Raw genomic sequence first — 14,337 nt, 5'->3', positions numbered from 1 at the left:
AATGCTTGAACACTTGGGTTGATGAAGATATGATTGGGGATGTCAACCCGAAAAGACCACACCAATGTAACTATCAATAATATGTAAATAAGTCTTGACTGACCACACATGTTAAAACCAGTGGAAATGCGAGTTAGCTATGGAGGGGTGAGGGGGGATTGAGGGGGTGAAGGGTAAAGTAAAAACACGAATTATGTAACCATGGAAAATTTTTCTAAAAATAAAAAATTATAAAAAAGAAAAAAGAAAAGAAAGAAAAGAAATTGTAAACAATATGAAATTTGGGGGGTTGCACATAATTTTTATGTACTTATTTAGTTAAATGTTTTTATTGGTGTTGGGGTGGTTTTTAAGTTTATAATTTAAAAAAACCATTTTAAAAGAAAATTAATGTTTGCAAATTTATTGTAAAACATTTCCACTGTCACTGTTCTAAGGGATTCAAATGTTCACTTTTGGTCTTCTAGAACATAAAACCAGTTGCCATAGTTATTACTTATAACTTTGGACTATCCTAATTTTTACTTTTCAACCAGCTATTTTGGAATATATGGAACTTTTGGCCACATTCTATAGAAACCATCAGGTTCTCAACCTTTGGAAATGCAAGGTTCCTGTACTTCCAGACAAGTATATCTGCTTGATTTGTCACCTACTTCTTATTCCTTAGACCCCAACAAAACATCAAAAGAAAGCAGTTGAGCCAGAGATAATTGCTTTATACATTTATGTAGCACTGGAAGAAAATATTAGAAAGTACAGAAAAGGTTGAGGAGAGGAGCCATATAGAGGGTCTTGTTGATCATCTGAAGAGATGACTGGGATTTCCTGGATATTATTGATTCTGAGTTTGAAAGCAACTGTCTTCTCCTAGAAAAGATCAAAGGGAAAGTCAATGATGGGTCCTTAGAATTGCATAAGGAAACAGAGGTAACAGCTTCCCATGAGGTAGCAGGACCCACTCCCAGGACACAAAAGGTACAGAAAGGGGACTCTCAGCACTTGCACAGAAATCCAAGGAGAAGCCGTAGCTTTTTTGAAATAAGTTTAAAAAGGGGGAGAGAGGAGGAAGGCCATCCATTTATCTGACATGGTTTGGAAGTGCTCCCTCCTATGGATAAAATGATTCTTCCTTGACTGAATAATGTAGTTTCTTAAAGCCACTACAGCTAAGATGTAGGATTCTACATTATTCCGGAAGATGCTCTAGAAATCTTTAATGATTACTTACCTTAAGCATGTTCTGGTGTGCAGGATTCTGCAGAAACAAAGACACATGTGAATGCCAAAATTTGTTGCCAAAAGTTTTTTTTATACCACAGAGCTCCCAAGCTAGACAATGGTAAACAATAAATATGGTCTCCTAAGAAGTTAGTATAAAATAACTTCTAAAAGGAGGTAAAAATTAGAATAGACAGGAAAGAGAAGGGGTCCAAGATAGGAGATGAAAACACAAGGCAGGACACAGCCAAAACTCCCTTCTGGTTACCTTCTAGTCTGGGAGATACAATTCTTCTATCCCCAAGACCTTCCTTTTTGAGTATTTCCTGAAACTCATTCAAAGCTTCAAGGTTTATGTCTTTGTGTGGACCTGGAGAAAGAGATCAAAATGGAAAAATTATTAGTCCTGAATAGATCCTTTTCTGATCCTTGCCTTTACAGTGGTTTCCCTCTATAATGAAAAGTTCCTGGTTTTTGCACCTGGTAAGTTAAATTGGCAGTATGAAGATAGAACAGAAAATAAATTAGAGTGAAAAAGGTTAACTCTCTTTATCTTCTGCAAACAAATCCCGTGCCTCAGTGCTCTCCAAATCATTATCTCTACAGAAAAAGCCCATATAAACCTGTCACACTTGCTCTGTACAAAATAGTCCTACTATCCTATAAAATTTCCACAAATATAGTGGAGGAAGGCATAAAGAAACATATGCGTATTTGCCTTCTTCCTCCCTCAACTGCTTTTGTTCAAAAGAGAATTTCCCCTGTACTGATTCATTAAGAAAAAACTGAGTCAGTACCTGCAACTAGGAAAGTGATTTCTTAATAAGACCTAAATTGCCTTCAAACAGGCAGGCAACAAAATGTGAGGTAATTCATAAAATCCACTGGCCTCTTCCCAGGACTTTGATTTTTATTAAGTTCAAAATATCACATTCTATAGAAACCATAATGTTCTCAACATTTGGAAATACATGGTCCCTGGACTTCCAGACAAGTGTACCTGATCGAATTGTCAACCATTTATTATTCCTTTGACCCCTATAAAACTTCAAAAAAAAAGAGACTGAGCCAGAAATATTTGTCTCATACATTTACGTAGCACTAGAAGAAAATATTAGAAAGTATAGAAAAAGGTTAAGGAAAGGAAACAGATAGAGGAGGCTCCCAAAACAGGAACTCCCCCACACTCCATCTCAGGAGAAATCCAGGTGAGCAGCTTCCAAGAGCCACCCCACATATTGACATTGGTCTCTTTCTGGGATTCACAGAATCACATATTACTTACCCATAAGTTTGGCCACTCTGACTTGCTGGCCCTGGTACTCGCCCTCACAAATGAGTGTCCAATAATCTTGCTCGGACATCTTGGTTAGATGCACATGGACTTTGCCCTCATCTGTGAGAAATTGTAGGAATATAAACCTTAGCATCCCTCATCCTCTTAGAGAATAGCCTTTGGGAAGAGTCTGAGATAAGCTTTAGATTCACTATTCCTGGTAAGTAACCAGAAGAGCCAAGAAGTTCTAAGAGAGTTGTATGATCTTCTCAGCAGGAAAATTTCCCCTTCATCCTCATATAGTACTTTGTTTTGCACCTTGCTAATGAATTTATCTTGCAATATTGTTTATTATAAGATCACAGGATCCAATTCCTTTGAATTGTCAGGGACTCTAGGAACATCTAGTCTAACACTTTATGTAACAAATGAGAAAACAGAAGCTCAAAGAGGTTCATTAATTTTTACATTCAGAGGGGAAGTTTGTTATAATAGATGGAGTCCTAACAATCAAGTAAAGTGGATGTGAGTTCATGTCCAAACTCACGATTGTATTTGTTGTCACTCAGAGCAACTCATTTAACCTTTCAGGACCCAGGCAACTCTCTAAGACGTATAACTTGGAGAGAAATGGTGATCTGCATTGATACAGTATATATGTTCACATATAGACTCTGTATACAGAGTCCATATGGTCAGGTCCAAGGTCACATAAATGTCTGTGTCTTCAGCAGGGATCATATCTTCCTTTAAGTCTTACTCATTGAACACAATGATTCTCTCCATGCTGGAGTTGACTGAGTGAACAAGGTCAGTGCCAAGGCTCTAGAACAGTGATGGCAAACCTTTTAGAGACTGAGTGCCCAAACTGCCACCCTCACTCCACATGTGAGCCCCGCCACCTTACCCCAGACAGGGGAGAGAGGAAGCATTCCCACTGGGCTGCTGGACAGAGGGACTGGTGATGTAACAAATCTCCTCAGGCATGCATGGAGAAGGGAAAGGAAGCAGCCTCATTTGGCTCATGATGGTACATATGCCATAGGTTCACCAACATGACTCTAAGAGATGATTCATGACCCTTTCTACCTATTATGTACATGGGTCGATCCATCACTATCCTCAACAGAACTTTGAGGCAATTTAAGTTTATTCATAGCATTTCTACCATCCTCCATGTGACTTAAATTTTAGGGTTCTAGGCAATATCTGTGCTGTGGTAACCCAACTTTGCACTTCGCCCTGAGCAGCACTCCCTACACTCTTCTTATTAGCATGTTAAGATATATTTTTGTTTTCCCAGTACATTCCATAAGAGCAGCTGTCTAATCTGCTTTATCACCCTGAACCAACTTGGGCCCAGTGATATGGTTAGTCAAGTCTGCAGGAAGACAAATTTACTAGTCAACCTACTCCATGTCATGAAAAAACTGCCCAAGTTACTATGTGTTGTCAAGCAAACTCAGCTTTGGACTCTAGGAGTATAGAGAGGTTCCAGTTCAAATCATCTCTGAGACCCAGTCTAAGGCTGTGATTTCTTATCAAAGTCCCTTTAATGGGGCATATTTGACTCACCTATAGTGAATTTCTTGGGATCATCTGTTTTCTCCAATTTTATTTTCATCTCTTTGCACTTGCCATCCTTTCTGGAAAATAGAATGCATATGAATAGTTTTACTGGAGCTAAGAATTAATAACACCAAAAATCTTAAAAGGTGGTGTGATTCCCTTGGTCCTGATCCAATTCTCCACTAAGGTCAGTGTCCCAGTCTTTGCTCTGATTATTTTCACTCATAACAAATAAAAAAGCATTGACAAAGAAATGAGGAAAGTTAGAGGAGGCCTAAGCCCATGTGGGAACTGGAAATTAGACAGTGACTCAGAAGATCAACCAATGGGTGCTTAGTATTGGGTAAAAATAAATCTAATCTTCATATATGAAAACTTATAACTACTAAATGTGCTCAGGTCAAATGAGAAGAGAATATAAAACTATTAGCTCTAGTTCAGGGTCTGAAATAAGGACTATAAATGAATAAATAAGCTGATAGGAATATTCAATACAGGCTACTTACTTGATGGTAAATGAGGCCTCCATATGACCATCTTTAAGTTGGGACATGATAATAGCTGATATGCTTTCATACTCCTTCTCCTTAGGTAAATCTTTGTTTGCCGCCATTTTGAGGGCATAGTATGTACCCTAGATAGAATCATAATTTATAACCAGGACTTGAGAAAAGAGAAATGAGGGAGGGAGGTCTCTTCCCTGCACAAACATTCTCAGCTAATTCCTTCTACATTTAACACTTTCTTTGATCATAACCCCAACTCTGAAGCAGGGGCCATGATGGACTTGGTGGTAAAATATTAAGATGAGAAGTAATTAGGAAGAGATCAATAACTTCAGACGAAATAGCCTTGAGATCCTAAACCCATAAAGGTGCCCCAAATGTTACATAATCCAACTGAAGCAGAGATTTGGCATCGAACCCACAAACTAAATCCCTACAGAAAGTGACTTTGAATTCTTTGAGACCTAATTCCACTTTGGAATATAACTTGTTTGGTATGTTCATAAGCAAAGATAAAATAGACTGGATCATATCCTTCATTTCCAGTTTATACTGGACAGAGTAAATAAAGGCAAAAGCAAGAAGATAGTAAAAATACTTTATCTGATGTCTAATTCATGCCCTGATTTCCCCCAAAATATCAATTCAATATTCTCTAGTTGAGTCTATAGCTTTAAAGTTTCTATCCCTTGTAGAATGATATCTCACAACACCAGGTCCTCCTGAAAAGAACCAACTGGAATCAATCCTAATTTTGAAATGACAGCATCTTGTTAGCATATAACCCTCCATCCAATCTATAGATCCTCCCAATGAAGTCTCACCTCAAATTGTTTTTCAGTAGATGTTGACTCCTCGGCTTGGAGGATGGCAAACAGGCTTAATGCTGTGGTTAGGAAAAGGATCTTCATTGTAACAGACTTTTACAGGGCCTTCCCTTCAGTCAATCACCCAATGAAACTGGTTAAAATGCTTGTGCTCATGTCCTAAAATCTGCCTCTCTATATATATCTTGAGATCAGTGTGACACTGAAAACAGATCTCTTTTGCAGAATGCCCCAATTAGTCATGCAATGGGCAATGGGGATTAAGGGACAAGTGAAATAGCATATTATTATTTTTGGAAGCATCATACCTTGCTGATTTTTCAATGACTATTCATTAAAATCCATCCAAAGAATCAACAACTTAATTTTTTTTACTGTCTGCATCATCCATGAGATTTAAAAAATTGATATATTTATTGATGTGAAGAAGATTATCATCAAAAAAGGATATTTTAAAAGATTTTTAAAGTAACAAAGAAAAAATCGGTGACTTCATTCCAACCCTACCCAAATGGTAAGACTAAAATTATTTTTAAATTGGCATTCCATTTGTATTTTAAAGGAAGTTACTCCAGAAGAATGATCCCTGTCAGCTCTCTCTTTTATATATATATATATATATATATATATATATATATATATATTGTCCAGTATAGATTTCATTGTTGCCTTTTTTAGAAATAGCTACCAGATTGGAAGACAGATCAGGAGAAAGGTGTACACACAGCTAAAGTTACATAACAGGTGGTTTCAATATTCATTGAATAACTTAGTCCAAAGAGTAGTCATTAAAGATTCAGTGTCATTTTGAAGGTGACTCTTTTGCATAGTGCCTCAGACCTATACCTTTCAACAAATTAACATGGAGGGAGATAGTAATGACATGCTTATCACATATATCACAGCTTGGCATGAAGCTACCATGTGGAATAAATCAGGATACCAAATGATCCAAGCAGGCTAGAATGACGGTACCATATAAGAAGATGAAACATAATGAGGCTACATGTAAAGCCCCATATTGGGATTTATAGCTTCACAAGACAAGATAAGAAATATTCTACAACAATTCTCATGAAAAAGATTCAGTGATTCTAAGGAGTTTCTAGTTCAACACAAGTCAATGTTGTGACATGTCTTAAGAAACTGGCACAATTCTATGCCTTTTTTGTAAGAGACATCATTTCAAGAATAAGAGAGGAGATGTTCATGTTCTGCCATACTCTGTATTCAGATCTCATCTGGAGTATGGGGGTTCAATTCTGGGTGCTCCATAATGATGAGAAGGTGGAGTATATCCAGAAAAAGAGACTCAAAACCACAAGAATCAGTTAAAAAGATTCCCATGTTTAGCCCACAGAAAAGACTAATGAGGAATCGAAAGCTCTCTTCTTATAACTGAAGGGATTTGGTGTATAAGAGGAATTAGACAATTTGTGCTTAGAAGTTAGTCAAGTTTTGTTGAAAGATGTCCCTCCAGATTTCTATGTGAACTAGAAATTGAACCAGGAATTGATGCAGAGTGAAAGGAGTAGAACCAGGAGAACATTGTACACAGAGCCTGATACAATATGGCAAAATGGAATGGACTTTTCTACTAGCAGCAATGCAATGATCCAGGACAATCCAGAGCAATTTATGAGAAAGAACGCTATCCACATCCAGAGGAAGAACTGTGGAAGCAGAAATGCAGAAGAAAAACATGATTGATCACATGGTTCAATAGTATAAAATTAGAATCTGCTCCCAGAACTCTAAATCCCACCATCCCACTTTCCTTCTCACATTACATCCTTACATTTTGGAGATAAAGTTTGTGTGTTTTCTCCACCTCTCTTTCTTTTCCTACAAACAGGGTGGGGAAAACTTTTCTTTACTCAGGCTTTTACTTTTGTCCTCTTATTTCTTCTACTTCAAGTGATTATTAATAAAGCTTATAAAATATACTTAGAATTATTAGATATTAATTTAAATCTTACAATAGGGATATGATTAGGGTTTTGATGTTAAATGATCACTCTATTGCAAATATGAATGACATAGAAATAGGTTTTGAACAACGATAGATGTTTAACCCAGTGGAATTGCTTGTCAGCTCTGGGAGGTGGGGATGGAAGAGGGGTGGAAAAAATCATGAATCATGTAACAATGAAAAATATTCTAAATATTTTTTTTAATTTAACAAAAAAAAAAGATGTCCCTCCAAGTCCAACACCAAAGAAAGCACCTGATCTGTTGATGCCTTGAGCATATAAAAGACAGAATAGGATAACTGGGTAATAGTGTGTCAAGGAAGAAGATTCTGACTGGACTTGAAGGAAAACTTTCTAACAAATAGTACTTTCTAATAGTACATTTAGGCTGCCAGAGGAGACAGTAGATGCTCTCTCATTCAGGGTCTTAATGTAAAGATTGAATCAAACTGGTTAGAAGTCTTGTCTTGGAAAGTTCTCTTCAAGTATAAATTGGAATAGGTGTTCTCTAAGTCCCTTGCAACTCTCATATTCTATTATTTTGTAATAGACCATTATCCAAAGGATGAATTCCAAGTGATTTAGACTAACATCCTATTATCTGTTCCCAAATTTTTTTATCTCTTTGTTTCTTGCTGCCTCCTCCCCTCCATATACTTGACCCTTCTTTATCTGAACTCTTTCTTTCTCAGACTGATCTGACTCTGTTCCCTGAATGCATCTGGTATATATATAGCTCCCCTCTAATTTTGCTCATATTATTCTTTTCTTCTCTTTTCTGCCTACTCCTTTCCACTCTATTGTTTAAGACTCATCTCCAATATTATTTTGGTAGACTCCCCTCTTAGAATCTAAATTCCTTGAGAACTTACTTGAGAACAATACTTGAAAATATTGTTTCATTCTTTATGACCCCAGCACCTAGCACAGTACATGGAACATGGTAGGTACTTAATAAATGCCTTTCTTAATTAATTGATATCTTACCCTGAATCACAATGATCTCTCTTTCTCAAAGCCCAATAACACCTGCTACCTGGGCCACTCATCTAGCACTTATAATAGACTCTAGTCATCTTGCCTGTTAAATTGGGGTCTTATGGAAGATATGGACTATGTCTGCTCTTTATTTTGTCCCAGTAGCTCCCATAGCCTTGAGTTCAGAATGGCTTTTCAATAAATGCTTATTGAATCATACTGAACTCATGTGAAACAAATTCATCAGAATGCATCTCTATACGCCCCAGGGTTTGCCAGAGAAAGGTCAGGGAATGCTTTGTTTGGGAGAGGCTCCTGAAAATGTCATATTATATTTGTTTTCCTTCCTAAAATTTTTTTCTCCTTTAGTTCTCCTGAATGCAATAGTCCTTCAGAACAGAGTAACTCTTTGTAGAAAAGCTCTATAACCTTTCAAAGGTGAATGTTAAATCAACAAAAACTAGTGACCATGTCTTATAGTTAGGGGCTTTTATGCTTGTCACTGTTGAACTTAAAATGCTTTTAAATGAATGTTTAAAAATTTTTTTTCATGTAACTGAGATAAAATAGAATATTGTTGACAAGGTTTTCATTTAGAAAAAAAGAATTAATGACATCATTGTGGCTAATTTGTGTAAATCAGAGGCTCTTTAAGGGGGCATCCAGAGCTACTGTCATGGGTAATAAATTTGTATTTTCCCCACATCAGGGTTACACCTAAATCCTTCAAAGTCATAGCAGAATGATGGAAACCCTTCAGAACTGCCAATGTGAATGCTGGGGAGGGTGAGAGAGCCTTCTCAGAGAGAAAAAGAAGATATGGATACCAAGACTATGTGAAGCCATGCCTTTTCACTTATTATTTCTCATTTTACAATGAGAAAACTAAGATCTGAAAAGGGAAAGTAATTTACTTGTGTAACTCTTATCTCAAAGCCCATTGTTATGGGACTCTCTTTTTTGATGGAGGGAAATTCCCTGCCCTGCATGAGGGATAGAGTGATGTTGTTGAGATCGGAAAATCTTCAGTTCTCCACCAGTATTTTCAAGACTCTTCAACATCAAGCATTAAATCACTTCAGGAACTCCTGGTTTCCAGCTTTGAGAGAGAAAATGGAAAAAGCCAACCCCATTTCAAGTTGTTGAAGGAAAAGACTCTGGGAAGATCTGAGCAGACCTGTCAGTCTCCATTATGTTTCTACCCTGAGTTTGCCCCTCTAAAAATTAGAGGAAGTTTTCCCTTGGGTAGATCACAAGCTTTTGCATAGTTGAGTTAAATTATCTCCATTCCTCCAAATGAGAGTTCCTTCATTCTGAATTGTCCATTATATATTCTTTTATGTAGAACTTTTCTGAATTCTATTTTGCTATGATATGGATGAATGAGTTTCTTTGCTACTCACTCTGCGTTCATTGTGGAACTAGCATTTCATGGGGAAAGGATTAAGCTTTGGAAATGGAGCATGGGATTCTCCTTCCCCCAAAATGACAAAGTGATCAAAGGTGAGATGGAACCTGATCATATCCCCCAGACTAAGAATATTTGAGGGAACAAAGCAATCTATTTCTAGTCTTGTACTCCTTCTCTCTCTGAGGAGATTATAGCTGTTTTGACCTCCAACTTCTACCTTCCTTCTTGGAAGAAATAAAAGTCTTTCTTGGAGAAGGGTAGGGGCAAAAGAGGTTAGAGATGTCCATTCCACTTCCCTTCAGTCATACAATGATGAGCCCTGGTCAAAAGTCAAAAAAATTTCTTCCCTTATCTACTTTGCTTTTTTTCTATTTTGTAATGAAAAATGTCCTGAACTTGGAATTGGAAGATTGAGATCTTAGTCTTGTCTCTGTTCTAACTCACTGGGTGATTCCAAAGGTAATAAGAATGGGCTTCACACATGCCCTTTTGACCAGAGTTTATAATGCAATGAACAGAGCCCTGGGCCTGGAGTCATGATGATCTGAATTCAAATCCAGCCTCAGATACTTACTAGTTAGTCACTTAGCCTCTATCTGACTCATTTTCTATATAAAATGAGAATAACAATAGCACTCGCCTCCCAGAGTTGTTATGAGAATCAAATGAGATAATATTTGTAAGGTACTTAGCATAGCACCAGACATACAAAAGGTGTCTATTAAATGCATATCCCCTTGTCTCTAGCCCTAACCCTCTCTCTTAAATTCCCCTTTTATTACTGGTCTGACTCAAATCCTTCCTGACTCTGTATGAGGCTATCTTTATATAATAAAAACCTTCAATAGTATTGGGCCTGCATAGCCCCCAACAGGTGAGCTCTCCAGAGACACCCCATACCCAAACTCAATAGTATAGTCTACATTTTGGCAAAGTGTGTCTGTCTACAGGCACTAATGATCACAAATGCAAAGAAGGGAGCTAAGACCCTACCACATTCCTGCATCTCTCCATGTAAGAAAGGGCACATTTGACTCCCTAAATCAGGCCAGGACAAAGCCAGACAGTTTTGTGTCCAGGTTTCTTATTAAAAAATTATCTTTTACTTGCAGAAAAAATATTGTTTTAGGCATTAAAGATATCATCCGAACATGAGACTTGCTGTTCCCCAAAAACTTTAAAACAAGTAAATGGAAGTCCTTTCCCATCCAAACCATGGCCAATTGCATTAACGATGGGCTGAAAGATGTGTTTGTTCAATTCCAGGACACTTGAATGAAGTGTGATCTTTAATTGAAGTGCTTAGAGGCAATTTGGCAGAGTCTGTGTTTTTAAATAAAGTGTAACATAAGAAGGTTTGGACTGAGAGTAGGAAACTTGGTTCCTATGTCACTTCTACCACTAACTTTATCTTGGCAAGTCACTTTCTTTTTTCTCTAGATCCCTGCACTTCTCTCAATATTGCACAGGCTCCCTCACACTCACTAGCGTGCCAATAAATAAATGTTTGACCAGTTTTGGGGGAGAGAGGCAATAGGGATATGTAAAGGATATGCTTTTTTAAGTTTAATCTGCATTATTAGCATTTTCTCCCTCACTTTCTTAAGTCTAAACCAGTGATTCCCAAAGTGGGCACCACCACCCCCTGGTGGGTGCTACAGCAATCCAGGGAAGCGGTGATGGCCACAGGTCCATTGTAATAAGGGGATTTGTAGGATGTAATATGGGAATCTGCAGGATGTAATATGAGGCTGAAGCTAGGGGTAATAACTGGTAGGAACAGGAAATAAGGCAAGGTAAGGGACCCAAGGCTGGAGGTAATCAAGGGAATAGACTAGGTAGTAGGGAAATTAAGGCAATATTGTGGATGAGGCAGGTATAATGATGAAGGTTGGTAGTTGAGGTGGTAGGAAAAATAAGGGAATGTCTGAGTTTAGGGAGTATAATACTGAGGTAACAAGGGTTGTAAGGGAGAGGATGAATTAACCTAAGGCAGGCAAACAGCAGCAGGGAAATACAGACTGAGACTCAGGTTAAAGACAAACACTGAAGGGAAACAGACTGATCCCTTCAAGTAAAGGACACTTTACAGAGCCAAGTTTGAGTCAGCCAAGACAGCTTGAAACTGATCTCAGGCTTTTGTCAGTTTCACAGGAAGGTATTAGTATTGAAGTTACACTTCCTTCAAAATGGACACCTTCAGCTTCCCTCAAAACTCCAGAGAGTATGTTATTCCTCTCTCTCTTCCTCTCTCTCTTACTAATTAACTAATGAAGTAGCCAGAAGGTCTTGTTTAAACACAAATGGGGTTTATTGTCTTCTAGGATAGATTGGCAGGGTAGAGGATTAAGGTAGCCCTAACAGCTGCTTAGAGAAACCTTAGGTGAGGGAAGGGAATCAGGAACGTGAGACTGAGAAAGGACCTGCCTTAACTCAGCTCTCAAGGTGGTATGTAATCAGTGGGGTTAGGAAGATGGATACAAAGACTCAATAGTTAATTTGTTGCAAGGGTAAGACTAAACTATCACAGATTTGCACTAACTCTCAGATCCACTCTCCTTTTCACTCTTCTCAGACATTCAGGTAGAGGAAATGAAGGTAGGAATAAGGTAGGGTAGGGAGATTCAAAGGATTTAGCTAAATTAACAAATCTCAAAAGAAACTGCAAATCTAGGCCAGGTTTCAATCTCAAGAAGGAGCTCAGGTGGACCCTGGTTCCTTGCACGAGTTCCCATGACCAACTGAAACTTTTCCCAAGATTCTAAACTCCTTTAGTGTCAGAAGAACTCTGCAAAAGCCTGCAAAACTGTTATGCCCCCCCCCTGTACCACACCATTTATCTTTCCTATTAATTGCTATTAAAATTTTTGAAAAACTAATTTCCAGGGGGCTAAGTAATATTTTTTCTGGAAAGGGGGCAGTAGGTCAAAAAAGTTTGGGAACCACTGGTCTAAACAGTTTTAAAAAATAGTAAATCAAGTCCTAATTTATGTTTGCCAGTCACTGAGTTTAAATTTTAAGGAAACAGTTCAAGCTGGCTCCAACATATTAACTCTTGCTCTATCTGCATTTTGTTTCCTACTTCTTCCTGATGACCCAGGGAATGGGCCCTTAATTTCATCAATGGGCTCTCATCAAACCACATTCCAGGACAATCCTTTCTGGGAAGGCTGTCCGTGATCCTCCAAGGTGGCTATTCCTCATACAAGCTTCTGGAATTTTGCCTGACCTTATCTCTAAATATCAAAGTAATATCTCACCCATATTTTTTTAGCTTCTCTCTCCTCTCCCATGTCCTGGTTAGAAATATTATTTGTAAAAATGTTCACAAAGAATTTAGCATGAAAGGTAGAATCATTGCAAGTGGGTGCAATGGAAAGAGCGTCTGGTATCAGAGAACTTACATTCAAATCCTACTTGTGATGTCTACTACCTGCGTGACCTTGGACAAGGCACAACTTCCCTTCACTTCAATACCTTATCTATAAAATAAGGTGGTTGGTGGGGGCAGCTGGGTAGCTCAGTGGATTGAGAGCCAGGCCTAGAGATGGGAGGTCCTAGGTTCAAATCCAACCTCAGACACTTCCCAGTTGTGTGACCCTGGGCAAGTCACTTGACCCCCATTGCCTACCCTTACCACTCTTCTGCCTTGGAGCCAATACACAGTATTGACTCCAAGATGGAAGGTAAGGGTCTAAAAAAAATTTTTTTTTTAATGATAAGGTTGTATACTAAGACCTTTAAGGTCTCTGTCAGCTGTAAAATATCACTATGATGAGAGTCTATGCAAAAGGGTAGAAGCAATCCGTATCACCTTCACAACTGAGTCAATCCTTGGGGTCAGTGAAGGAGTTTGTGACAGCAGTTATCTCTGCCTTATTTCTTTTCCTCATATTATTAATGATTAGAGCATGTTTTCATAGGATTATTGGTCATCTGTAAACCTTTTGAAAACTACTCACACCCCTTTACCACCTATCTCTAGGGAAATGGCTCCTGGTCCTCTATATCCAATAATATTTTAAGGTTCAAATGAAATAATAATTGCACTACATGAACCTTAAAGTGTTTTATAAATGTTTATTATTATTAACCTCTAGTATGGTGGTAATTTCATTCCTTCAAATCTTCTCTTGCACTCCTATTGATTTAAAAGTGTTCATAGCACAGTAGAGAGGTATACTATGACATGTTTAACAATAGGTGTTTAAGCTGCATTATTAATGTTCTTAAGTCTAGACAATCAATAAAACATTATATCAAGCCTTATTTTGTAGTCTTTGCTGACTCCCAACGTATAAATACTCACATTGAAAATTTAGCGATTGGTTCTGCAAAGCTATTAGAGTTGGCTTCAGCACATCCCTGTGTGTACTTAGGCTTATTGTCTCTTATATATAAACCAGATATTTTGTGAGAACTAGAAGGGGGGAAAACCTATCACAATCAATTCACAAAGTAAAGTATCTACTTAGTTCATGAAATGTAATTTAAAACATATCATTTAAATATATGTAAATATTATATATATATTAAAATATATGTAATTTAAAATATATATATATATAAATATATA

At 37.6% G+C, this 14,337-nt stretch overlaps 1 protein-coding gene across 1 annotated transcript; it reads right to left on the bottom strand.

The window, feature by feature from the left end:
• Window positions 1-1,232: 1,232 nt before the first annotated feature.
• Window positions 1,233-5,483, bottom strand: LOC123233606 (late lactation protein B-like). Its single transcript, XM_044659671.1, has 6 exons — window positions 5,397-5,483; window positions 4,573-4,700; window positions 4,069-4,143; window positions 2,507-2,643; window positions 1,490-1,591; window positions 1,233-1,258 (listed from the first exon to the last, which is right to left on the bottom strand). The coding sequence occupies exons 1-6, from the start codon at window positions 5,481-5,483 to the stop codon at window positions 1,233-1,235; spliced, it is 555 nt and encodes a 184-aa protein (XP_044515606.1).
• Window positions 5,484-14,337: the final 8,854 nt, after the last annotated feature.

Source organism: Gracilinanus agilis, chromosome 2 (assembly GCF_016433145.1).
Source record: "Gracilinanus agilis isolate LMUSP501 chromosome 2, AgileGrace, whole genome shotgun sequence".
Classification (NCBI taxonomy): Eukaryota; Metazoa; Chordata; class Mammalia; order Didelphimorphia; family Didelphidae; genus Gracilinanus; species Gracilinanus agilis.
This window is presented reverse-complemented; position numbering and strand designations above follow the sequence as displayed.